At 40.4% G+C, this 25672-nt stretch overlaps 1 protein-coding gene across 1 annotated transcript in view; it reads left to right on the top strand.

Annotated features, from left to right (window-relative positions):
- Positions 1-7806: 7806 nt before the first annotated feature.
- Positions 7807-25672, top strand: part of rab26 (RAB26, member RAS oncogene family) — a 104953-nt gene continuing 87087 nt past the window's right edge. Inside the window, exons 1-2 of the mRNA XM_083933054.1 lie at positions 7807-7989; positions 10180-10290. Of these exons, the coding sequence (XP_083789180.1) occupies positions 7813-7989; positions 10180-10290 (288 nt within the window). The 5' untranslated portion in view covers positions 7807-7812. The remainder of the gene's footprint in view (positions 7990-10179; positions 10291-25672) is intronic.

The following is a 25672-nucleotide window of genomic DNA, read 5'->3' as shown; positions in this document are numbered from 1 at the left end:
ACCTCAGTAAAAAAGGATTGAATATGACTGTTGACTAAAATTTCGACATTAAAACTGTTTCAATTCCAATTTTGTTTTCAATTTTTTTGAATGCCAACTTTTTTGATGTCACTTGAGTCAGTGTTGGTTGGGACTGAAGACTTTTTCTGATATTAGACAGAATTGTAAAGTAGTTTAACTCCGTTTCCATTTCCAGTCTGACATTACCTCCACCCCTCCTGCATCCGGGTTTACCCTGCAGGAGGCTTGAGGCAGTAGTGTCATCTGAATGTTGTATCTGAGTATTATCGTAAACATGAGTTTCTTTTCTGGACGGATACTGAATTGGTGACACTTGAAACAGTGGAGATTGTTTAAATTGTCTGTGCTGCTGACTTGAAGACATTTGTAAATCATCCACATTGCAAAAAAAAATTTGGAATATCTTTTTATTAAGTTCCTTCAAAATCTTCAATGCATAAATTATGTATGTCTGTACAGACATGGATGTGAACTGCAACTTGACTGGTTGGAGGTGGATGCATATGACCGCAAGGTGGTAATTGTAGTTGTCTCTAGTTCTTTATTCTATAGCTTTATTGTTCCTACATGCACCCCTCCCCCTCTTTCTGTTCTATAGCATCATCAGGGGCCATTGTTATGTTATTTAAAGCAACACATTGTGCTCCTACTATTGTTCCTTTTGTAGTAGAACCTGCTGGTTATCAACTAAACTGGTGTTATTGATGGATGTAAAGCGGAAGTGTGCTGGGCCCATGACCCAGATGCCGATGCATTGAAACCATCCTCTGCTGAGTGAATTTTAGTCTTAGCCTCTTCCAATGCTTTTTGATTGACATGGGTGAAAGAGCCACATTTGTAGAAACTGAAAGGGTCAACAGCGTAGAGTAAATGATGCTAGTCCTGAAACTTGTAGGACAAAGCTGATACTTAAAATGAAATAAGAGTCACTAATTCTGAGATGAATCATGTAAACATAAATGTACGGAGCCATTTTTATTGCTCAGGAAAAACTAGACATAAGCCATTAGCATACTATTATGCCTCACTATTCTCTTCCATGTGCACTATCCTGCATCTGTTCCCCATTTCTCTAAAAGTACAGTCGGAGTTGAAATGAAGGAAAACAAATTAACAATGACATTAAAAAATGTTAAGAAAATGTTTGCCAGGGTTATATAAATATCCAGTTGTTCTAACTGGCTCACCATGTTGACACTGGATATCATATTACAGTAGCTGAGAACACAAGCTTGTGATTGTGGCTCTCCAGTAGGAGGTCTAGTTACACAAAGAGACCACTAGATGGAGTTGGTCTCCAGGTAATTTATTCTGTCTGGCGCATTTTCCTCAAACCTAACCAAGCAGTGAATGTGTACATATTTGGTTGGGTTATTGAGTGACAGACATCCCTTCACTGTTAAACCAATTACTTTATTTTATTATACCCTCCTATTGTACAAGAGGAATTAAAAAAACAGCAACAAAGACAGATTAAAGTGGATGTACCCATAGCTGATCGTTGTCAATAATATAGGCTTTTTATGTTTGACAAATACTACCTCTGCCAAATGAATGATGCTTTATTTGATTATTTTGCTTCCAAATTTATCAATACCTCCTCTGGCTCTTGTCTGTCTTTGATGGATGTTTGGGTTTTGGCTTCTACCCATCTGATAAAGACAAGATATGCCTGGAAAGAATACCTATTTATTATGCGCAGGACGTCTTTAGTATGAATTATTCCACTCGTTGCCCAGTTCCTTTCACGTCACTTGTGCCTTGTAGAAAAAACTCCAGAACCCATCCCCTTCACTCCAAATTAATTTGCAGCAGCCTGACCCGGGGAAAGAGACTTCTACAAAATTATAATCAAAAGCAGAAGATATAAGAACTATTTTATTCCTCAAGCTATCAGCCTGCATAACATGCAGTTTAATACACAGGTCGCTTAGCTGCTCAAACACAATTTGACTCTTTTATTAACTTGTTTTTTTCTCTCTCTTTCTGATTATATGTATATTATTTTGTGGACTTATTGTGTTTGTTTCCACTCTTGATTTCATGGTGTCAGGAGCACTGGACCAAACGAATTCTCCTGTGCGGGATCATAAAGTTGATAGAAATCTGTATGCATTGACCTTTCTCATGATCCAGTTGAAACAGCAGATGGGAAAATATTCTTCAAAAAAAGTCATTATTATTGGCTCTAAACTCCAGAACCAGCCATGTGAGTTTTAGGACAAGAGACCATCTGTCTCTACTGATAACAGAAAAAAAAAAATTAACCCGATGATTTGTTTGTGTTTATGTGACACATTGAATGTGTCTTTTTGAAGAATGAGCAGTCTCACCGTTTTGTTAAGACAAAGGAGGGAGAGTTTACTGTGTCTGTGCGCTGTAAGTTTACAACAGCAGCCTCACAGTCGATTCACAGTTACTTTGGCATTGTTGCTGTAGCTAACAGGACTTAACCGGTTAGGATTTGTCCACATTGCTTGCTGAAGAGAGGCAAACTTAAAGTAACAATCTCAAAGATCTCTGTTTCATCTCTTTGGCTATGTGGAGAAGCTGTAATTGCATGCATTTTTAGATCTCACCTCTACTTGTTTTTGAAGTTTCATCGTCTGTAGCATAGACTTTATAAATTATGGATGTAATCTGTGATGTCACCCATTGGTTTCTGATAAAGCTCTATGTGGGTGGCTCTGGCAATCGCCATCTTGGCAGTGCCTGACTCTGCTTGCTCCCAGCTAATCCAAAAATGGGCAAAGAGCATGGATGGAGCTGAGGCAGCCTGAATGAAACCTACAATCAATGCTAGCCATCTGTGATGGCACCCACCACTTTTCATTCAAAGTTGTATTAATATTCACCCTGCGTACAGTTGTCATGAACGGGGAAAATAGCTATAGAGACCAAAACTGTTTGTTTCTGCTGTAAAGTTTGGCATTTCAACATGGGGGTCTATAGGGATTGACTAGTTTTTTGGAGCCAGCCTCAAGTGGCCACTTGAGGAAGTGCTGTTTTTTTTTGCATTGGCTTCCGCATTGGCTTCCTTTTTCAGCCACTGAGGTTGCCTCACTGTCTGTAGTCATGGCTCTTTTTTTTCTGAAGCCAACTCTGGCAGAGAGAGCGTTAAAAAACAGTACAGCGCTTTACACACAAGTTAGTTAAAGAGCGAGTCTGTTGCATTAGCTGCACCATGGACCAAAAACTGCTGGATGATGGAAACTGTGTGTCGCTTGTGTTTTCTACTGGGAATGTTGCTGCAGACACCTAGTTCATAATCCTGCAAGTGCAACAGCTTTCATCAGTGGTATACTGAGTCACCATTACCTCATTCACCATTCCGTGATGGATAGGGACTTAACAGACATTCCTTTAAATGAAAATCTTTGAGACTGTTAATTTAAATTAAACTGTTTATATATTCTAATGAATGCTTAAATAACCCTTGGTAAGAATTTAATCATATCCTCATTTATTTCACAGTTTATTGGTTCATTTTCACACTGTTTACCGATGATTATTTCTTAATGTTTTGTTTATTTATTCAATATTGAACTCTAGGACTCCATCAATATGTCCTTTGGATGATACAAAGTGGCAAATTATTCAAAGGGTAAAACAAACAGCTAGGTATGGGATCTGTATTATAACATCAGTGGTGTATGGGTGTGTGTGCTCTTCCTGTTGTTCGCAGCTCACTAGTTTTGACGATGCACTGCTCACACAGCATGGGCGTTTTTAATAGTCTCCTCATCAAACGTATCTGCATCCTGTTTGTTGTGTTCCCCGCCTTCGGACTGCAAATAAATATCCCCGCAGAATTGCTTTTGCAGCGTTTCTTGTAGTTGTATCTGACTTTGATGGTTAACTTACAGATACTCTGAATCACATGGCCGCCCATCTTTTTTGTGCTCTGATTGTGTAACAGACAGCAGGGACGTGTGTCTGTCTCATCTCTACAGCTTCGGTTTGGCTCCTGCAATTTTCCCTGTTGTCCTCTGATAAAATATTAAAGTGGAGGCGGCAGCAGTGCTCAAAGACTGGTTATGACCAAAAGGGGTGTGGGTTGTCGGTTCGATTCCCTGCTGGGAACAGCTAGACGGTAGAAGTGTGTGTGAATCCCATCACAGCCATCAAGACACAATGAATAGTGTCTACTGGTTGTACTGGGCAGCTCTTGGGTGTGAAAGTTTGAAACTAAAGTAGAAGAAGATGCTCAAAGTGAGTCATCAGTGCAGTGGAAGATCTCATCCCATTCATGGTTACGTAAAATGCTTTATGGAGTATGTATCGTCATAGTGGACGCAGAAAAATAACTTTTTGCTTGCTGAAGGATAAAGAACATAAGGTGTGAGTCATGTGGTGTTTTTACATCAATCTGGTAGCTACATATAGCGGAGACTTTCTCCTATACTTTTAATTCATGGCCATGTTATTCATACTGCATGGAGGTCAACCCACAGTGGTTAGTTTGAACTGTGGCTAAAATTACTTACACTCACTACTACCATGAAAACAAGCTGCAGCGTCCTCAAGTTGATGTGGAGTTACCTTATGTAATTTCTCTACTGATCTGTAGATGCTGTCTCCATTTGATTACATTGAAATTAATGGGAAAATCCAGCTTTTCTTTTGAGCTGTTAAAATTCCGGTGTAAAATTTTCTGGAGAAACGCTAGCAGCCTGCCGCGGCTAACGCTAGCTTGGGGCGGCGAGTTGGATGCATTAAAACGTCAACGTTTACGTGTTTTGCTGGAATAAATCATCAATGGGCTCCTTCTTTTTGGATTGTAGTTGATCATCGACTTAAATGGAGCAGCTGGTACCGGGGCCAACAGGTAAGCCTTTCAAAACACTCTTTTAATACACTTCACATACTACGTTGCTGGTGTTTCGGTTAATGTGTCAGGACTCTTATCTCGCTACTGCAGAAATAAAAATAAAAATATAAGATATATTTCCTTCAACCAATAAGTGATTTGGCCACAGCTTCTGCTGCTTGATGAGGAGCAGATCATTAGAATCAGGTGTTCTAGAGTAGGGAGAAACCGAAATCTTGCAGGAAAGTAAACTCCCCAAGAGCAGGGTTGGACACCCCTGGTATAGACGATTCATCCCCACTTCCTGAAACCACAATGTCCTGGATATAACTTGGGATCGTTGTCATGCTTGCCACAGTTATCAGGTGGTACTGAAGTCCAGCCCATACACCCGCCTGACCATTCTCAAGTCAACCACAGCTGTCAATCATGACGTTTCACCCTGTTTTTATAGCATCAAAAAACTGATTTACTAAGCGTACTAAATTAACAAATGAAGGGGGTAGATCTTATATGGATGTTACGTTGTGAAGTAACGCCCTTTCAAAATATGATTTCCTGGTCTAAGCCGACGCCTCGTATTTCTACAACGCCGCAGTGCCGTGTTCCCTGTTGTTTGAACAGATCTGAGCTTAAAAAAACAACGTAATTGTCATTTTACCTCTTTCTTATAGATGAAAAAGGTGTCTAACTGACGTCAGAGGTGATCATAATTGTACATGTGTTCGGCCGTTGTGTCTGTTTTGTCTTGACGGGGCGGTTGGACCCGGAAACCATATATTGAAAGGGTGTTACGTCAGACTTAACAGCCGGATACTGCAGCCAGCCAATAGGGGGCCAATGTGGTATTCTGGCTTCACTTTTGGGAAGCTGTCAAGCCCTTCATCTTCATACGCAGTCTATGATTATCGCCTTTTTAAGTTGTTATGGTGAACTTGTTAGCGAACAGTTTCTCATTTACACATCCAGCAGTTACAGAAGAACATTACAGTCATTTGGAGCCGACAATCAGGTGATAATTCTCTGTGGGTTCGTCACTATGGGCAACTCTGTTCATAAATTAGTAGTTATGTGATCTATTGTAAAAATACTGATCCTCATTTTATGGTGGTTTTTGCTAGCTCATTCAACCTCATTTCCTCTAAGCCTTTACCCTGTTAAACTTTGATTTCTGCTTTTGTTATTTTGCAGTATAGCATGAACATAAACAGGCATATGTGACAGATATGGACACTCTCACTTGAATTCTGAAATTTTCCATAAACGTGTGATAATATGTTGACGCCACCCAGTCTCTGTCCCAGTCTTCAATACTTTTGCACAGTCCTCAAGTCCTGCGGTGTGTAGTCATGCCTAACTCTTCTATTCATTTCACGTCCTCCACTGTTAAAAGATGACTGTTTGGGCTTCAGTCATATTACCTGTAGCCACTGAGGCTTAACCAATGACATTATTTTCCTGCTTTGAGAGCAACTCTGAATCTCAAATGTTTCATGTAAAATATGCACCTGCTGACCACACTGTGAATACAGCCGTAAAGTCCTACATTTTACAGTGTGCCTGCTGCTTCACCGTAGCCCAGAGGGAGCTATCTGGATATTATTTTATTAAATGATGCAGCCTTGAATTTTCTGTGGAGAAAATGTGAAGCTTCCTATAACAAGCTGTCACACAGACCTGCACCTTTAAAAGAAAATTACACCCTAAATCAGAATTTTAATACTAGACTGTATCAGTGGCATTCCCAGACTCTTTGGGTTAGGTGACCCAGGTAGGACACCGACATGGGGTGGTATGAAGTATATGCATGTGCACACACACACGTGGGGGTAACATTGATTTACAATTTATTTCTCCACTACTTACATCTACTAACCCTAAGAAACCCACCATTGACCCTTTTTGACTTTTTAGGTGGTGCAATGTAACTATTTTAAACCACTCAATAATTGATAAAAATGCTCAAAAATCCCTGCAAAATTCCACATTAAGACACCAAGACCTAGACAAACAAAAAACGGCATGATTTGTCCCAAATTGCTTGTGATTAGAATAAAGTGGGCATGCCTGTAAAGGGGAGACTCATAGGTACCCAAAACAACTGTTATCTACACGTTATTTACAGCCTTGCAAGCTAGCATAACACAATTGAAACCATGGTTTCCTTAGGCCATCTAGCTTTATATGATAACTATACCCTCACTCTACCTTTAAAACATAGGGTATAAATTGGACCCAGTCTCTTCTTAAGATGAACAGTATAATTACAAATCCTGCAGCTGCCAGGTTTTCATCAAATATATTGGACATCTTGCTTTGCTATTGTGATAGGCACTAATTCCAATCTGAAAACCCAAAGTATTATTCAAAAGGATGAAAAATCCTCCTCACTCTCCCTCTCTCTCACCAAGTATGCCCTGTTTAATAAAGGCTGGAAAAATGCCACAAAAAAATCTTAGAAAAAAAAGTCAAGAGTTTTATCCGTGCCATCTAATGTTTCATTATTAACAAAACGGTAGGTTATCTTTTGCCGTGTTAGAGAGAGTTCATTTGTTGGTATTAACTAATGTTGCGCATTAGTGTAAAAGGACAATATTTCCATTTTAGGGTGGAATCTCCCTAGAAACGCACGGAAACATAAACCATGCCTTCACGCGCTCCCAACATCACAATACGAGAGAGGGCGGAGTTGGAGCTGTTGACACTGTGAAGCAGACGTCAGATTTATAGTCATCCAGCTGCACCACCGGGACAACAGCTGTCTCGCTCCATAGCCAGCTTTTGCCCGTTCAATTGTTTCCATTTTACGCTTCGCGCAAAGTCATGATTTTGACGCACAGGTAAACTTATTTTGCCATAACGCGCTCCGACCACAACTCCACGAGGGAAAGTGTTAAAGAACTGAGATAAAGCCCATATTTGAAACTCTCCTCCTGATTCTTCCATCTAAATTGCTCGGAGCTGAACAGGTGATCACAGCCATGTCCAGGAAGAAGGCAGTGAAAGGCAAAGGGAGCTCCAAGAGCCCCAAGGCGTCGCCGAGCAGCGGGAGGACGGGGAAAGGGCTGGGCGCCGCTGCCGCTCCGTCCTCCGGACTGGTTTACCCCAGCAGACCGTCCATCAGCAACAGCGGAGAGTTTTATGACATCGCCTTCAAGGTGAGCTGACGGCTCATGCCTTTTAAAGTCAAGTGAGACATTCTAGGGCATGCATTCAACCAAGCAGTCAATGAGTAAATATGACAAAGGTGTGAGGGTTGAAGCAGCCAATAAAAAAAACTTTAAATTTACACTGGAGTAGAATAGTCTTCTTTCTTCGAAGTTGATATTCCACAAGTTTGCATTGTCGTTTCAAGAATTGCATCCTTTTTTCCTTCACTCAAGGAAAAGACAGATACGACATGGTTTGCGCTGTAAGGCAGCAGCATTAACTGTGTGTTAGGTTGGATATTTAGTTGTCCTTTTGTAAACACTTTCTAAGCATGTTTGAGAGACAGGTGGGTATGGAAACCCATTCATGCAAAGGAAAGAATAAATTGTCTACGTGAATTAAAAAATATTTTTACTTTAATAATGAATTATTATTAAAGTAAAAGTCTTTATATGTTAGTTTTTGCTTTTTCACAATTTTCAGAGAGAGAGAGAGAGGAGAGAGAGAGAGAGAGAGAGAGAGAGAGAGAGAGAGGAGAGAGAGATGAGAGAGGAGATGAGAGAGAGAGAGAGAGAGAGAGAGAGAGAGAGAGAGAGAGAGAGAGAGAGAGAGAGAGAGAGAGAGAGAGAGAGAGAGAGAGAGAGAGAGAGACTCCACCAGATCATTACATAGTAAATATTAGTTTACTGCTATATAAATGCTGCATTCTGCATAGCTTTTCCTCTATTTTTCTTTTCTTGGTTGAAATGGGCTTCCATTAAAGTGCCTGTGCAGTGCTGTGTCTGTGTGGATAATCGGTGGATATTTTTCTGCAGGCTTGCAGAAAAATGTTAATTTCACTGTTATTCCCCAATGAGGCCACAGTCCCAAAATGAGCAATAATGTTTCGTCCATGTCAATAAATTGTCCCTAGCTGTGTATTTCCAACATGTTTACTCCCAAAACTCATTTTGCATGTATGAAATGCAATAAAGTATAATAAGTGTGCTTTTACTCTGGAGTTTGAGAACTACAATATATTAGCCAACAGGAACATTAAGTTAGATGCTCCATAACTATAGTCCAGTGCAGCAATGAAAGGAGATGATGGGGAGGCGTGTCTGTTATGTATGAGATCAATTACCAGCATACGAGGAGGCTTTTTATTTAGCAGCAGTGGACATAATGGCAAAATATCTGGATGCTACTACAGATCCCAAAATGCAGCCAACTTCTGTTATTAACAATCCAACACATTTTCAGAACGTTCGATTTATAATTATGTAAAATAATTATCAACCATTTAAAGTAATCATTTTCTGGTTACCTTTTCATCTGCATGTACTGCCCACACAGTAGAAATACAGAGACAGTTAAAAATCTAGGTTACCAGCTAGCGCTAGCTGGCTAGCTTGGTTAGCAAGGTGCAACCATGCGCTAAACAAGGTGTTTTGTAGACCAAAATGTTATTTTTCATGAAGTGAAACCAAACTGTCAAAGGGTAAAAAAACAAAAACAAAACACAAACAACAACCAAAAACTAGTTGATGGTGCTTTTTCTCTGCTGTGCTACCACAGTGACCTGTCGGTCACTAGGTAGCACGCCCTAAAGCATACACCGATCGGAATACTCGGCAAAGAGGCAAGAACAAGTGCTTTCATTAGTGTGTCATATGATCACCATTGTTTTCGATCACTCTTTGATAGAAAGTCACTTAAAAGACAATTAACTTGATGAAAATCTTACGGATTGCAACTTTGAATTTTCAGATGTCCGTCTTCTTTATACAGACTATGACATACACAAACAAAAGGTACAAAAGTGAGCAGAGTCTTGTGTTTTCTAATGGGGGGGCAAATTCTTGGTCCCATCTCTCTCTGTGTCCCATTGGTCTGTACAATCTGCTCTCTCCCAGTGGAGTGAATGTAACGCTCTGTTTCCTATGTAGATGAGAGGTTGGGGAATGTGTAAGCTATATCTGTGTGTGTGTGTGTGTGTGTGTGTGTGTGTGTGTGTGTGTGTGTGTGTGTGTGTGTGTGTGTGTGTGTGTGTGGTTGTGTTGTGTTGTGTTGTGTTGTGCTGTGCTGCCTCCTGTGTATCTAAGTTTTCATCTGAGCTGTTTCCCTCCCCTACCTCAAACACTTTCCAAGACACACACACAGGGCTTTGACTTGTATCATCCAAGCCTGTTCTTCTCTTGTCTCTGTCTGTGTCTCAGGTGATGCTGGTGGGGGATTCAGGTGTTGGGAAGACCTGTCTGCTGGTTCGCTTCAAAGATGGAGCCTTTCTAGCCGGGAGCTTCATCTCCACAGTAGGCATCGACTTCAGGGTAAGCACGCCAATGCACAGAGGAACAATGTAGAAAATTAAGGCGAATGAATGTTTTCATCATTGCTGCTTTAGCCAACTTCGGCCCCAAGTTGCAGCTCAACGTAACTGAGATATTGAAACCTTGTCACCCATCACTGGCCATTTTGTCAGGGTGGAAATACAATTCTATTTCTCTATGTTGTTGTCTGCAAAACTTGACAATCCTTCCTAGTGAACATGTGTGTTTTACCCTCAATCTTCACAGGTATAAAAGAAACACACACATGGATGTGTCAGAATGGCATCTGTGTGTAAGCTCTCTTTAAGACTAGACAGCTTGTTTTTCTGACATAGCCTGTAACCTCACAAGGTGTAGTTCTCCTTTGTCTTAGAAATGATATTGGTTAGAGGTTACTACTGTAGTAAGCTAGTTAGCAAGGTATGCTAACATTTGCGTTACGTTGGATAAGATCAACTTTGGCTCTTTTGGTTTTGGAGAGGCTAAATAAAAATATTTGATTGCGAGTATTGCTTTCTCTAAAGCCCCATCTACTGTATGTCGCTTCAGCGTGTGCAGATTGCTAAGCTACGATTGAACAAACCAATACATTGGTCGGCCAATATTAGCGGCCAATATTTGCGTTTTTTACGTTTATCAGCCATTGCAGGCTGCTGAGTTTGCCGATACTTTTTTCCCAGCATTATTTACAGACAGGCGTCCACAGGAAGCTCAGTGTTGCTGGAGATGCCTTTTTAATTTCAATAACAATTTTCATGATGTAAATTGAGGGAGCAAAAGTATTATCGGCTCCAAATATCGGCTCAAGAAAGTCGGCATTCTGTATCGGTCATCGGCTGAGGCTGACAAAATAAAAATTTATATCGGTTGATCCCTAGTTTTTAGAGTATGTTTTTGGGGGATTTACGTGGCACAACATGTCAGTCTGACCATTTATGAAAGCTTAACGAAGCATAGATTCCAAACCTGCAGAAACAACGGCATTAAAACCTAATGGCACACAGTGAAGCTAGCAGCAGACACATGCTAACTACGGAGTCTAGCAGGTAAAAAACTCTGACACAGCCAAAAGACATTAGAAATTCCGTGTTCCCTATGTCTTTTGGCCTTAAGAGGATGTGGGTTCTTGCCTTTAGAAATTCCATGCAGCTGTAACAACCAAGCTTTAAAAGGTTTTTATGCTGTTATCTATGCGCTATATAAGAAGGTGACTTGCAAAGAACACTGCCAGCAACCCCAAACCTCTCTTATAGGACACAACCCATTTTAGCTGAGTCAAGCTAAATTAAAGAGGTAATTTAAAGTGAGGTTATTTATTGACGGGCTAATCCTTATTTTACTGCAAATGGCTAACCCATTTTCTGCCTATTGTGCCCTGGGGGAAATTGCAGATAACTTACAGTGGCAGAAAAATCAGCTTTAAGTGTCACAGCAGTGGACTTGAAGCAGTGACCCCTTCAGTCTTTTCCTGTCTTGTTGCTGCCAGAAGCAAGTTCACTGTAACTGTAGAAACTGACACAGCCTTTAGAAAAATCCTTCCCAAAGGAGGCATTCTCAGCCTTGTTTTTCTGATGCTGCCATCCACAGTACGTTACAGTAGAACAACTGTAACGATAAAGAGGATGAATTCCAGGACTCTGCTAGCAGGAAATAGTGCAAAAGCTATTAGCGATTAGAGGGTGGACTTCAAATTCATAAGGAAGCCAAACACCATTCATCTGCACACACTGCCATGACACAGAGCTGGATTTAAGCAGCAAAATATGTTTTTAAATGAATTAGAGAAGAGAAACGATAGGAGGGAAGCAAATTGGCTGTTGGCGGTAGTCTTTGTAGTGTCTGCAACTTTTTTAAAGACATTATTTTCTTGGCTTTTTATGCCTTTATTTGAAAGTACAGCTGAAGGTTGATAGGAAATAGGAAGGAGAGAGAGAGGGGGCAACATGCAGCAAAAGGTCGCGGGGCGGAGATAAACCTGGGCCGTTACGACAAGGACTTAGCCTCTGTACAGTATATGATGCACATGCTCTACCAAGTGAGCTACTTGACACCCTGTGTGTGAAGGTGTGAAGCAGCACAACAGTCAGCCTTTGTCGCTGCTAGTTCTTTTATGTCAGTTTGCTGTTTCTGGGTATTAGCATGATTACATTGCATATAAAGCACACAAAATAATTTGGTGTAATCAGGAGGCTTTTGGTTGTTAATTAACCTTATTCCCCACCTGGGAATCCAGTCTCTTAGGCAACATATCAGCTAACAGTAGAGGTAAAAGTACAATCAGCAAGATGTACGCAGCAAGGGAGCAACTTTTTAACAAATGCTGCTTTCCTGCGGCAATGACTTGAAAATAGAACAGTGTTGTAGGCTAGTGCAGTGTTCAGCCACAACATGTTTTGGACAAAGAAAACATAACAGTCTTTTTTAAGAAGTATCATAGGCAAGTATTTTATGCGCATCCGTGAAGGAAAGTCTTTGCACACTTTGCAGGAATATCGAGTCATTATCGCTTCCATAAACAAACAGAATATATTGCGTATGCACATTCAAAAAGTTTTACAGTATCTGGATCAAAAGTCTTTATTGTTTGCCTGACAAAGCCTTGTGAAATGAGAAATGTTACTTCATTGAATTTATTGGAAGTCTTACAATGTTCATCTGCTTTGTCTGTTTCTGCCCTCATTATCACTCCTACAGTGCCAATGGGGCTGTCTCTCCTGTTGCTGAAAGGTGACAGTATGAGCATATTATTATAATGAATAATTTATTGGTCATTTCAAGGCCACACAATTCCAAATGGGTAACTTTAATTACACGTTTCTTTGGCTTTTTGTCTATCGCCCAGCATACTTATTTGCACTTCTATACAGTATTATTTTTGGCAAAATTCAATTCATAGTCTCTAACCTTAACCACCACAATCATTACAACATTTTTTATACTGGTATTTTTGGGGTTCAGGTGAGATGTCAGCCTCGCTTTCATCCAATCCACACTCTCAGACAAGTATGTGGCGAGGTGGGATTGTGAACTGGTTGGTGCATTTCAATCAGCAGCAGCTCCTGGAGAGCTGAGTGGACAGTGGCTGTCTCTAAACTGCCTTCATCAGGCTGACAGATAGCAGAAATGTTTTCATTTCAGCTCCATGGGAAGAAATGTGAAATGTGATTCAACTTCCCCATCCACTGCAGCGAATTAGGGCAATCTGTTTGGAACACGCAGACAAATCACATAAACAGTTGGGTATTGTAATTGTATGTCATTTTTAACAGCTGTCTATGCAGATTATGCTTCACTAAAAGCAAAAAAAATAGACCTGAATCATTAAAGAGTATGGGGGGCTTCTGTGAGACAAATCAATGTGGATTGATCCATTTAATGAAATGGAAGTGAATCTGTTATGTGAGATGCGCAAGTGAAGGATGTTAAAAATGCTCTCTGCACTGAAAAAACATGCTGGGTGCAGCTCTTGTTCTCAAGGGGGTGCTCCCTAGTTATTAGGATTTGAAAAAGAAATACAAAAAGGCTCAGAAAAAAACTCTTTATGGCCCAACTTAGCATAAAAAACTAGTCTGGCTCTGACCAAAATAGAAAACCAAGATAACATAATCTGCCTAGCAGCATCACTAATTAACATTAATATGTTTGTTATTGTTACAAAAATTGTAGAAATTGCGTCTCTGCTGGTTACTTGTCCAGGAAGTCACTATAAGCAGGAACTCAGCTGTCCTTACTTTCAAGGTCTAAATATCAAATTCTTACAAAGACAGACATACAAGAGCTCACATACAGAGTCGCAATGTGCTTGCTCAAGCTTGCTTCTCTTTGAATATATATTGATGTTAGTTGAAGATTGAAGCTTTTAGAAACTTGAATATTGGGGCTGTTGGGATTGAAGAACACTCATGCAGTCTTTTGAAATCGGTCTGTTTCATCGCTTTATTTAATGGTAAGGGCATTTTGTACGTAGACTCTGCATGCTTGGCACTTAAGTATGCACTTTGTATCTGCACTAAAGGCTTGTGTAGTAGGTGTTACATGATATGATATATTTTTAAATGGCAAAGGACACTTCTCTTTGTATCTAAAAGCAGTGGAGGCAGTGGGGTTAATCACTTGCTGTCATGGGTGTCCAAATTACAACAGAAGGTGGGGGCACTTTTTTGAATCACTTTGTAATATTGTTGTTGTTTTTCTTACTGCACTTGCTCTTTCTCATGGAACCTAAAGAAAGACCATGTGTAAACATTGACACGTTGCACATGACTAAACATAACCATACTGTGAACAATTTACTTGGTTACATTACTGTAGTTGTGTTGAGTAAAAGGGCAAGTTCAGTTTTTTTTAAGTGGACTTGTATGAGGTACTTATCCATAGTCAGCGTGTTACCTACAGTCCATATGTGTCGGCACGCCCGCAGTTCGGCCAAGCAGGCGGGAGAACTGCAGTCGATGGATGGCAGCAGCTAAATGTATTTCAGTAACCTAAAAAGCCTAAAAAACGAAGAAAAAAAAATCAGTTTAAGTGTATGCTTTATTTAGAATATTTTCACCGCTTTACCTTGCAGACAAACAACCAAATTTCCGTGGGGGAAACTGAAGCCTTCTATGCTCTCTTTAAAGCCACCAGCCACAAAAACAGTAATTTCACAGTATTTTTACAGTATCCCCTGTGTAAACTTTTAACGGGATTGTTTGTCTTAGCTTCCGTTCTTGTCCTCCTCACTGCTTCTCCAACTTGGGGCGTGCAGATCACAATCTACCGTAGTAAGACCATGAACAACTTTGTTTCTTCAGTCCCTCTACTTCAGATAATGCCAGTCATTTAAACAATCTAAAACGTTAAAAATAATTACTGTGGCCAGATATCTTCCAGGGACTCATGGATGCTTTGGGTGTCTCTGTTCTCTTAACGCCATAATACTTGACCAGAGGGCAAATATATCCCAAAAGCTAAGTGAGATTTAATTCACTGTGTTCAGTGAGATTTGAGGAGATTCCAGCAGAGGTCATCTCGACTCTACATTATCTCTGTGCTTAATTGAAACAAGGGGAAAAAAGTATTTTTATCTGAGGTGAAATGTTCACACAGATATGACTTTCGGCTTTCAGCTGTTAAATTACTTGGTCAATAGTTTTTATGTACTTTTTTCTCACTGTGGGCGGTGTGAAGCTTAAGCTACAAACCTCTGACAGAAAGTTCTAAAGATATAAAATGATATCAGTAGGGGAACAAAACAAGCTTGTTATCCGTTCGCACATTGGCTAAATCACCCAACTGTTCAGCTTTGGAGGAAATGAACAGTCCTCCATCCTGATTTTATCCACACTGGATATGGGGTCAGACTAACGTGTCATAGATCATAATGATAACGTGCTGCTCCTTACCTAAAAGTTGATATGAAACCTGCATATTTCAGAACGTGAGGAATGGGCAACAGCGTGACCTTGTATACACTTGAGATAATAAGGGATAGGAGTCTGCGCAACCTAACCCCAGCCTGCTTTGCTCCATCTGTTGATATTTCTTCTGACAGAATGAAATGATGAGACAGAAAAATCAAACTTCGCTCTCAGAATCTCCTCTTTTCTCTCTTTCCCTGGGAGAAATTCGTTAGACTTGCTGATGAGATTAGTCTGCTTCCACATAATTAGAATAGCAGGGTGTATTTCTGCCTCTCCTCCCTACTGTCCATGGTGTGTGTGTGTGTGTGTGTGTGTGTGTGTGTGTGTGTGTGTGTGTGTGTGTGTGTGTGTGTGTGTGTGTGTGTGTGTGTGTGTGTGTGTGTGTGTGTGTGTGTGTGTGTGTGTGTGTGTGTGTGTGTGTGTGTGTGTGTGTGTGTGTGTGTGTGTGTGTGTGTGTGTGTGTGTGTGTGTGTGTGTGTGTGTGTGCAATTAATGATGGGAGCTACCTCTCATTTCCAACGTATGGCCTTTCACCACCTATTCACTCTGCTTAAAATGATGCAGCAAGGCACTGGAGTGGTTAATCATTAAACAAACTGCTGCACAGCTCGGACTGACGCAGATGGCTTTGTGTGTGTGTGTCACACACACACACACACACACAGGAAGATAAGATTGACCATCCTCACTACCCTTTAGATATGGGTATTTATAGGTATATATATATTATATTTATTATTATATTTATAGGTATTTGTATTTTGCCAGGTGTCTGTCTAGCATCACAACAGTGCAAGATGCAGTCACAGGTTAGAGGTACAGGTGTGTAGCTAAGATCAAAATAAAGCTGGACTATGAAAATGGGTGTGGTCTGAGCAAGGGTGCCAGATGTAAGGGGCTAGGTAGTAGGTGAGGCCCCCCACTGTACGCCTGTTGTGGCTGATGCGATTCCATCAGCAGATGTGAATTTTACCAACACATCCTAAGCAACAGACTCAAGTTCTTTGCCAATGGCTCCCAAAACAACATATATGACCGTTTTATTTAATTTTGGTAAACAGTCACAGTTTTTAACACATGGTTAACTCTGTGAAACGAAACTACTTGGTCAACTTCAGGCAACAAACTACTTAGTAAGGTTAAGGAAAAGATCATGGATTGGCTTAAAATGAGTCACATACGTGTCGGGACACAAACAGTAGTGTGTGGTGGAAAGTCTGGTGTTTGTCTGATCCATCCATCCACCAGGCCCTGCTCCCTACACAGACTTTGGCGTTCATATTCTACGTCATGACTTCCTCCTTTGCTCCTGTAATAATTACTACAGCCACTAGAGGTTGCCGTCGTCAATAAACAATATGGGACGTAATGAGATGCTCACACAAGCGACCTACAGTATACAGCAATTTTTTACCATGCCTTAAGAACACTATGACTTACAAGTTGGTGGCAGTGCAGAAATAACTTTCAAAATATGTTTCCTCTTCACTAACGACTAACAGAATTTGGACTAGATTTGCAGCAAGAAAAGCATGATGGGCCCTGGATTTGCATCATGTTCAACATTTCTCCTAAACGACTCATGTTGTTTTGCTTCATGGCACACAAGTGAAAGGAGTAGCTATTCCTCCTGAGCAAATGGAGCTAAAGCTTTCAGAGTGTGTGGTGATGGCAGATGTTATCGTCCAAACTGTTTCCCATAGCCTATTGAATAGTCAGGTAGCTGGACCCAGTAGATTCTCTGGATGTTTTGAGGATGAAAATGTTGCAGGGGACATGAAGCTTGTGAGAGTCACTCTTGCTTTACAAAACTGGGAAGCAACAGTGTTCATAGGAAATGTGTCAGTTTTAAGCTGACAATACCACTGGTGTGAAATAAGAAGCTTGTCTTGACCATGGTCTTAGTAATTAAATCTGTGAATTTGATTTTTATTAATGATAACCTTAGTATGTGCACTTAATTTAATACCTGCACCTGCATGCGTGTACTGCACTTTTATGCAGGACTGTGCGTATATCCCTGTCATGTAATGGGGCAGCCTTAATATCCTCATCGACAGACTATAATAATCAGTCAGCAGAGGACTGATGATGATTGCAGTCCCTCAGTGGCTCCTCAGGCTCCCAGACGTCGTCCATCGATCCTGGAGCGCCTTTTTGTGGCTGTGAATCCTAATTCCTTTGGTAAAGACTGTAGCAGTTCCCAGACTGCAGGAAACTGTAACGATTTTTTTAAACTATCTTTATGCTCGACGGTTCACTTTGTAATTCACTGACCACACACGACAACAGTGGTTGTCGTGGTAACGATGCACAGGTATACCAATGGCAATTTTCTGTCCACAATATGTAAAGGGTGAAAGGTAGTCCACCATTACTCGTGCGCTGGCAAAGACATTCAAACACAAACTCCATATTGTTTGGTTTATTCGTTCGTGTGGGATGAATCATTTACATCTTTGCAGCCCCGCTCTACATCCATGTTTTATGTAGGTATATCTTTGGAGTTGTTTACAATTATCTGTGACCTGCTTTAACCAGGATTCACTTATGCAGCACTTTTGGCATAAGGACGCTTATGGTTTTGTCAGTTTACATAACAGAGTGTAAACTCTCCGTGATGTGAGGTGGCTGCACAAACAGGGTTCTCTGTGGTGATGATTAGGATGAAGGTCTTTCAGCCAACACCATATAGTAGTGGGAAGACTCCTGCAAGTGGACTGCATTAATGTAGAGGTTTTATGGTATCAACTGAACTATTTTCAGCTATTTGGGGCTCAGTGTCTGGCTACAGGGCATGCTGTTTTAAAATATGTTTATTGGGAAAGCAATCACTTAACAGAGAAATTAACAGTTGACAGTAATGTTTCCTTTTTTTTTTTTACAGAAGGTGAGAAAAATGCAAAAAGTCTAAAGGGCTAAAGGGCATGTAGTCAGTTTCAGCCAGGGATTTAACCGCCAACCCTTAAGGTTTTGGTTGAAGTACACAATAGGCAACCACAAGGGCTGAGAAATGAATGCAGAAGTGCCACAAACTGCAGTTCATCGAAAGACCACTTGAGGCTTGCTCCAAATGAGTGTCAATCCACATGGATCCTTATGTTTTAATGTCCAACTTTACAGCAGAAATAAACATGTTTACAGCCTGGTACAAAAAGGATTTTTTGGTCTCTATAGATTAGCTTTCCATTCATGACAACTATACGGGGGATGAATTTTTCTCACCTGTTTAAAATAATTTGAGGTTTAAAGTGCTGAATATTTCAGGGTGTGGCCGCTTTGAGTGACAGGTTGTTGCCATCTAGCAAAGCCTGTAGGCTTCATTCAGCCTGCCTTTGCTCCATCTACGCACCACCTCTTTGCCCATTTTTTGATTAGCCAGAAGCAGGTTGAGTCAGGCCAAGATGGCAATGACCGAAGCCACCAACAATGAGCTTCACAATGGCTCTATGGGTGACGTCACAGAGACTACGCCCATAATTAGTGTGTGGAGGTACACAGTGGACAAAGGTTAGGGCCGAAAAGTTTTTAGCGTTTTCTATTTCTATCCATACTACTACATCGTATTAAAAATATATAATTGTACCAAGCATAATCACATACTTATTGTTTTGGAGAGAGGTTCTAGGTTTTAAGCATTATCATTTTCCTTCAGTTGAACTTGACACAGATGATGAAAACCTCAAAATGCTCTAAAGTGAAAATAAACTCAAACGACAGTCAAACTTCTATTAAAAACCACCAAACAAATAAAAGTACATCATCATTATCGCTTTTAGAAGCTGCCTGTCAGTCTGCACTACATGGTCTGCTCTTCTCCTGCAGTGTCTGCTGCAAGTAAGCCATATGCAGATGCACTTCAGTATTCATGAATAAGCAAAATGATACAATACACTCATGCTAATAAGCCGCTGTGGGACAAACAACACCAGAAATTGTACAAAGTCAAAGCCACATTTTCTCAACCTATTACATAACCGATCATCCCACTTCCTTTTCCCTAATCCTCTCTGCTGTAGGGTTTCATTTACATATACTTTTCCCCTTTTTTGAGCCTGGTAAAGTATTCTTATGTAATATGATCCAGTTTTGTTGGTAGTGAAGCAGCCCAGTAGATGTGAAGACCAGGTGACGGATGTACAGTTGACAAAAGCACCTTCATTGGCAGGCTTGCTGATCTGCTTGATTTTACCTTCTTCCTCTTTGCGTCACACGACTCCTCAAGTGCTTGTTGGGCTCCCAGGAGACGGTTGTTATGGACCAGTAACCATAACAACGATGCAAAGCAATGAATGTGTGGCAACGGCTTCTACCAGATTCTGCTGGCAGATGGCTGTCAGGCTTTTTCGAGCTTCAGGGTTGACAGAGGTCCTCAGCTGGGGACGGGGAAGGTTGATTTGTTGTTGCAGACATAGAGCAAGCAGTGACGAAATCTGCATTTGGTGACAAATTTACAGATGGGTTTTTAGCCAGTGTTCATTCAGGACAGTTTGGGCTCAGCATTGCTTTGCTTCACATTCTCACAGTTCAATGTGCCCAGAGTTGGGAGCATTCCAGTTCAAGCACAGCCCTCAGCTGAAGGCCACAGAACAGCTCCACTGGAGCAAAGTCAGGAGTGAAGTGTTGTTTTGCGCACCACGCAAGATGTAATTTCTTTCTATGACACATGATGGGATAGTTACTGAGTTCATTCATTCCACAATTATACACACATTGCACATGTTAAGCTGTCTAAGGCTGTAACAGAGTAGATATTTTTCTCCCGCTCTATGTGAGTAATAAGTTACTTTTCTATTGCTATTTAATGTAAAACAGTACAGAGGACATTTTATTTTAACTCAGGCTTTTCCTCTACAGCCTACATTATGATCCAATTTTCACCATTACACACATTTTAAAAAGGTAGTATGACATAGGAAAAAATCCTGTTTTCTGTTCTATGAAAACATCAGTTATCTGCATTGGCACTGAAGTTGCCACTTAGATGACTAAACATATATTATTGTGCATCTGTATCATTATGCTTTCTCTTCATCTCTTGCACATTTGGTAGCCTCCCAATTCAATTATACACATTCATGGCTTCCTGAAGCACACCACAGCTGTTGAAGCAGACACTGCTTAAACACTTTCCACATACACCTTTTCTCTAACAGTGCAGGGATCCAAACTATCAGTCTTTAACCTGTGCGTTTATATCTTTATTGGCTTTGTACAGCCTTTGATCAACTTGTTCGGTGATGTTTTTATAAATAAATCTGCCCCTCAGGTTACTGTCGTCACTGAGATTTATAATTAGACATTTTAAAGTAAGGAGGTGGTGTTGGAAAATAAATCAAAAGAATTGCTTTCCAATTCAACAACAGTGTGAGTGTGCAGTTTTATCTGGCACTTGCTCTGCTTAGAGATGACAGATGATGTTTCTGTGTGCTTGTGTGTGAGTAAATTAGTGAAAGTCAGGCAGACAGAAAAACTTTAAACTCCTTTATTTAAAACTGTGTTAGGAAAGGCTCAGACCTAATTTGCCACAGTTATGAGGAGTCACAACACAGCTGTATTCACTTCTGTTCTCTCCATCTGTGATCTCGTCTGAATTTGCTGCTTCCGCTCACCAGTGCACAGCATCCCACTAAAACTTTCAATTGCCTTAACATTCGTGATGTCCCAGAACATTTGGGAAATTGGTTACAGAGACTACAGGGACATAAGGGCAAATTGTATCACATTTCCTCCCATTGAACAAAACAAAGAAATCCCCAATCTATGTCCATAGGGAAGAAGTCCAATTATCTTTTAAATGGGAAACACGATTGAATAGATATATCTAGATGGCTTTTTATGGAAGGCATAACATTACTCTGAAATTAATCTTTTTAAATAGTTTCATTACGATAGATGTGCACACTTCAGGCTAACATAAATACACAAGTTCAACAGAAATAATCACACGTAGTAAAGAAACATCCAAAATCAGCTCTTGCAAAGAAACTCCCATGACAAAATTGACAGAAGTTAAATATTTCGAACAGATATATGCGCTTTTAATAAGCTTTCACCACATAAAAAAAACATCTCCAACATTGACATTAACTACGTTTTAGATTTTTACTGCGAGAAGAAATGCTCATCCGATCGACTTCACACCTGACACTGCACTTTTGGTTCCCAGCAATACAACTACCAAGTGTGAAGGCAATTGGATGAGTGGTTCTTGAGATATGCAGTCATACATGCACACAGACAGAGATTCCTTCCTTTATAGTTAGATGGTGGTGTGACAGTGCTACATATTGGCCAGATGGCACCATATTTCTCATGACCACTCAGACATCATATCTACACATGTCCAGCAAATGTGGTTGCAATAGCACAAAGCGTTCATGCGTATGGAATATCAAAAATCCCTAAAAGCAACTTTTTTTGGCTTGGACCAGTTCCAAAGTTACAGGTCAAAACGTAAAGTTTGTTGTTATAGCGCAACCATTTTGTCAAATTGTACCAAATTTGACAGTGCATTTATTTGGGTCCCCGGCAACTCCCCCTCTACATGTGAAGTATATTTGATGAACGGTTCTCGAGATATGGGAAGATCATACGGAAAGACAGACAGGCGGAGAGATTATTTGCTTAACAGTTTAGTTGTTTTCAAACATGTCAAAACGGGTGAAAAAGATACAATGCAATGAATATCCAAATGGCTATAATGAATGTTCAATATGCAGTTATGCTGCAGCTAATGACATGACATTCCACAGTTGCTGGTTGGCAAAGTAAGAGGACATGCTTTCTGGCTTATTTTCAGGAGCTCAGTATTCAGAAAAATAGTGAGCATCAGAGCAAACGATGAAAAGATTTGACACGGTAAACAAAATTCAAAGAATTACTGATACATCACAGCCCTCAACAAAGGCTGAGATGATGCTGAAGTCAAAAGAAGACTCTATGGGTATTTTGTGAGCAGTCTGTTTCTCAATATATATATATCTATGTATCTGATTATTTTTTTTTAATGTTTACCTTGTCACCATCTGTAGCCACTAATTTCATAAAAAAAACTAAATTGCATTGAAACCTCCTACTGGTTAATAGGCAAACCAAGGTGATGTAGCCATTGTTATTGCTGTTATCGGTAAAAACTTTTATCTAAGAGAATATCCCAATCCCAGCTTTGTGAGACACTTTTCTATGTGAGACAAATTCTGTTTGTTTTAAATATTAGTGTCAGATTTGCACATTGATGGGAAGTCTTGTCAGTACACCCAAAGTTATGTATTAAAAGCTGAGAGAAAACCCCTACCGGTCATGAAGTAAACTTCATTCATCAGAGTTCATCACGGTCCACAAGCGTCACAGTTACATCTCATTTGCCTAGCCATTTGCTGGGTGGCCTACTGGAGCAGTTGCCTGGGAACCAGATTAATCTGCGAGCTCATGTTTTATTTGCTCTGGCAGTTGCGTCTGGTCCCCATCCACTTTAGACAGATTTCCATGAGAACTGCCATTAACAGCCATTAATCTAACATGGAACTTGTTTGAGACAATGACTGTGCAAAGGAGCGCTATCAGAGACGTTTTAGTAGCGAGACGGCGCAACTCATAGTCATTTCCTGTATCTACATGTGTTTCTCCACTGCCCTGCTTCTTAAGGAGACTAGCAGCAGGTCCTCAGTGTATTGATTACAGTAGGTGAACATGAACACAGATTATGAATGATTCTTTTGCCCAATAGTCACAGAATTTAATATTGGACCCATTTTTCATAATCCACCTATCTCCACTAAAATTTATTTTGTCAGTCATTAGCTTTGTTTGGGACCGGTTTCTATTTTAGCAAAAAACTCTTGTGAATCTGGGAACACAGCTAAGCTAACGTCAACTAAGATTTGCGAACGTGTCATATAGATAACTTTTGTAATGCTAAATATGGCTGATAGCTATATAAAAATCTAGTTTCAGCAAAATAAAATATGAATACATTATGCACATAAATTTTCATTCTTCCATTCAATATTCACTACACTTTTAAACGAGACTGGCTGTGTATACCATTTCATAACATTGGTGCAGCTTGAAATGCATCTTTAGTATGTCTATGGCCCCATTAAGACATTTTTCGAATAAGATGGCGAAAACTCTACCTTTCCGGAGCCCCTACCGCACTGGATGGTATATAGTACACAATATATAGTACACAAATGTACTTACAACTTTTCTTGAAAATTGTTTCCGCACTTCTGACAAGATTTGGTAAAAGTTTAATTTACCACCTCATATGCCAGCTCATCTCTGCCTGATATAGTAGTGTACATTGTCCACCGCTTATGCTTTGGTTATTTTTGCCCCACCTGCTTTGCACCAAAACAATCCTAATGTCCTGTGATTGGCAGTACTACTGTAATGTGATTGGCCATCTACACCAAGCAGACCTGGTCACTGGTTGCTCAGCCCTACATCACATGTTGTTAACACGTTGATATCGTCCTTTGGAAATCAAAAATAAATTGAGAGGTTCCAAACTAATTAGCATTTGTGGTTGGATTGAAAGTTACCACCATGAAGTATTTTATTCTGAGGGCGCGCTCACACTATCCTCCCGGACCGAGACCCGGACTTTAGGGTACTTGTCCCCCCTCCCTCTCCCCCCCGCGCCCCAGCCCCGTTTGTACTCACACTACCAGGGCCTCGGCCAATGCTTCTTGCTGTCCATACGCCTTCAAGCCGTAACACGTCACACGCATTGATCGCGTGTGTGTGGCTTTGTTTACAAATCTTTCCACAGACAGTTTTTGTGCGTCTTGTCGACTGTTTTTGAATATTTTCATCCGACCAAATCTGCAGTAAACACTCCACCTCCGCACCACACCAACATGAACCTTTCACCACCATTGTTGTTGTTGTTAAATGTCCGCGCATGGTCCGTCCTTCTATTTACATGTCCGAACAGGCGGACATAACGCTATTGCCGTAGGGCTCGTGCTCGTGCGCGTGCACGTGCGCACGCTCGTGCTCGTACATGTGCAAACGGCTCCGCTAAAGCCCACCTCTTTCAACCGGGCCGTGGCGGCCCAGCTGGCCCCAGTTGAGCGCGGAGCGGGTGCGCTCACACTACTTAAAGGTACTAGACTTTAGCTGAAAAACCGGTTTTGGCCGCGGCCAAAAGGATAATGTGATCACGCCCTGAGAAAGGGAGGAGGAAGTGCATGATATAAAACCAGCATGTATTATTACTTGTTTAAATACAGAGCGAGAAGAAGCCATTTGTGTGTTATCTACTCTCTCCTGCCGGCTTCGTGTGATAGATCAAAACTCCCTCGTACTTAATCCTTATTATTAACGTGGTGGAAGTGCAAGGTGGTACCTAGGTGATCAATTAATTCTCCCGCGAGACGTCTGCTTTGGAAATAATGCAGAAACCACTCCGCCAACCATAATGAATAATCTCTAATCCCACAACAATGATATTAACAAATCATAGATATGGACAAGCTCTGCTGCAGACAGCAACAGGGTTATGTTTCTTTTTTTAATTTTATGTTAAGGTGATTCTAAAGTTGGCACGGATATCATTTTCATTTTCACTCCACCACTTTAGGATAGCACAGTAGAATGTACCATCACTCACATAAACATACAAACACATAATTCATAATGGGGAAAATATAAAATATCTAATTTTAGTTCAGTGTGGTGTGTCTATGTTGCTATGCTGTAAAGAAAATGTGACCTTACCTTTGTAACATTTTAGTCATTTATTGTTTTAGTCAACAGTAATTAATGTATGTAATTTTTTTTAAATAATATTTTAATATTTTATGTCCAGGCGTTGTCTAGGCAAATTAACATGGTTACATACTATTCACTGTCAGGTTTAGCTTGAGAAGAGTAGCTAAAAACTTGATAGTATTATTCCTTTTGGGATCGTTCAGAGGAAGATTAAGAGCCAAAATAAAACCTGCCCACATTCCTATCAATAGCAT

The sequence above is a fragment of the Echiichthys vipera genome (assembly GCF_963691815.1).
Source record: "Echiichthys vipera genome assembly, chromosome: 18".
Classification (NCBI taxonomy): domain Eukaryota; kingdom Metazoa; phylum Chordata; class Actinopteri; order Perciformes; family Trachinidae; genus Echiichthys; species Echiichthys vipera.
This window is presented reverse-complemented; position numbering and strand designations above follow the sequence as displayed.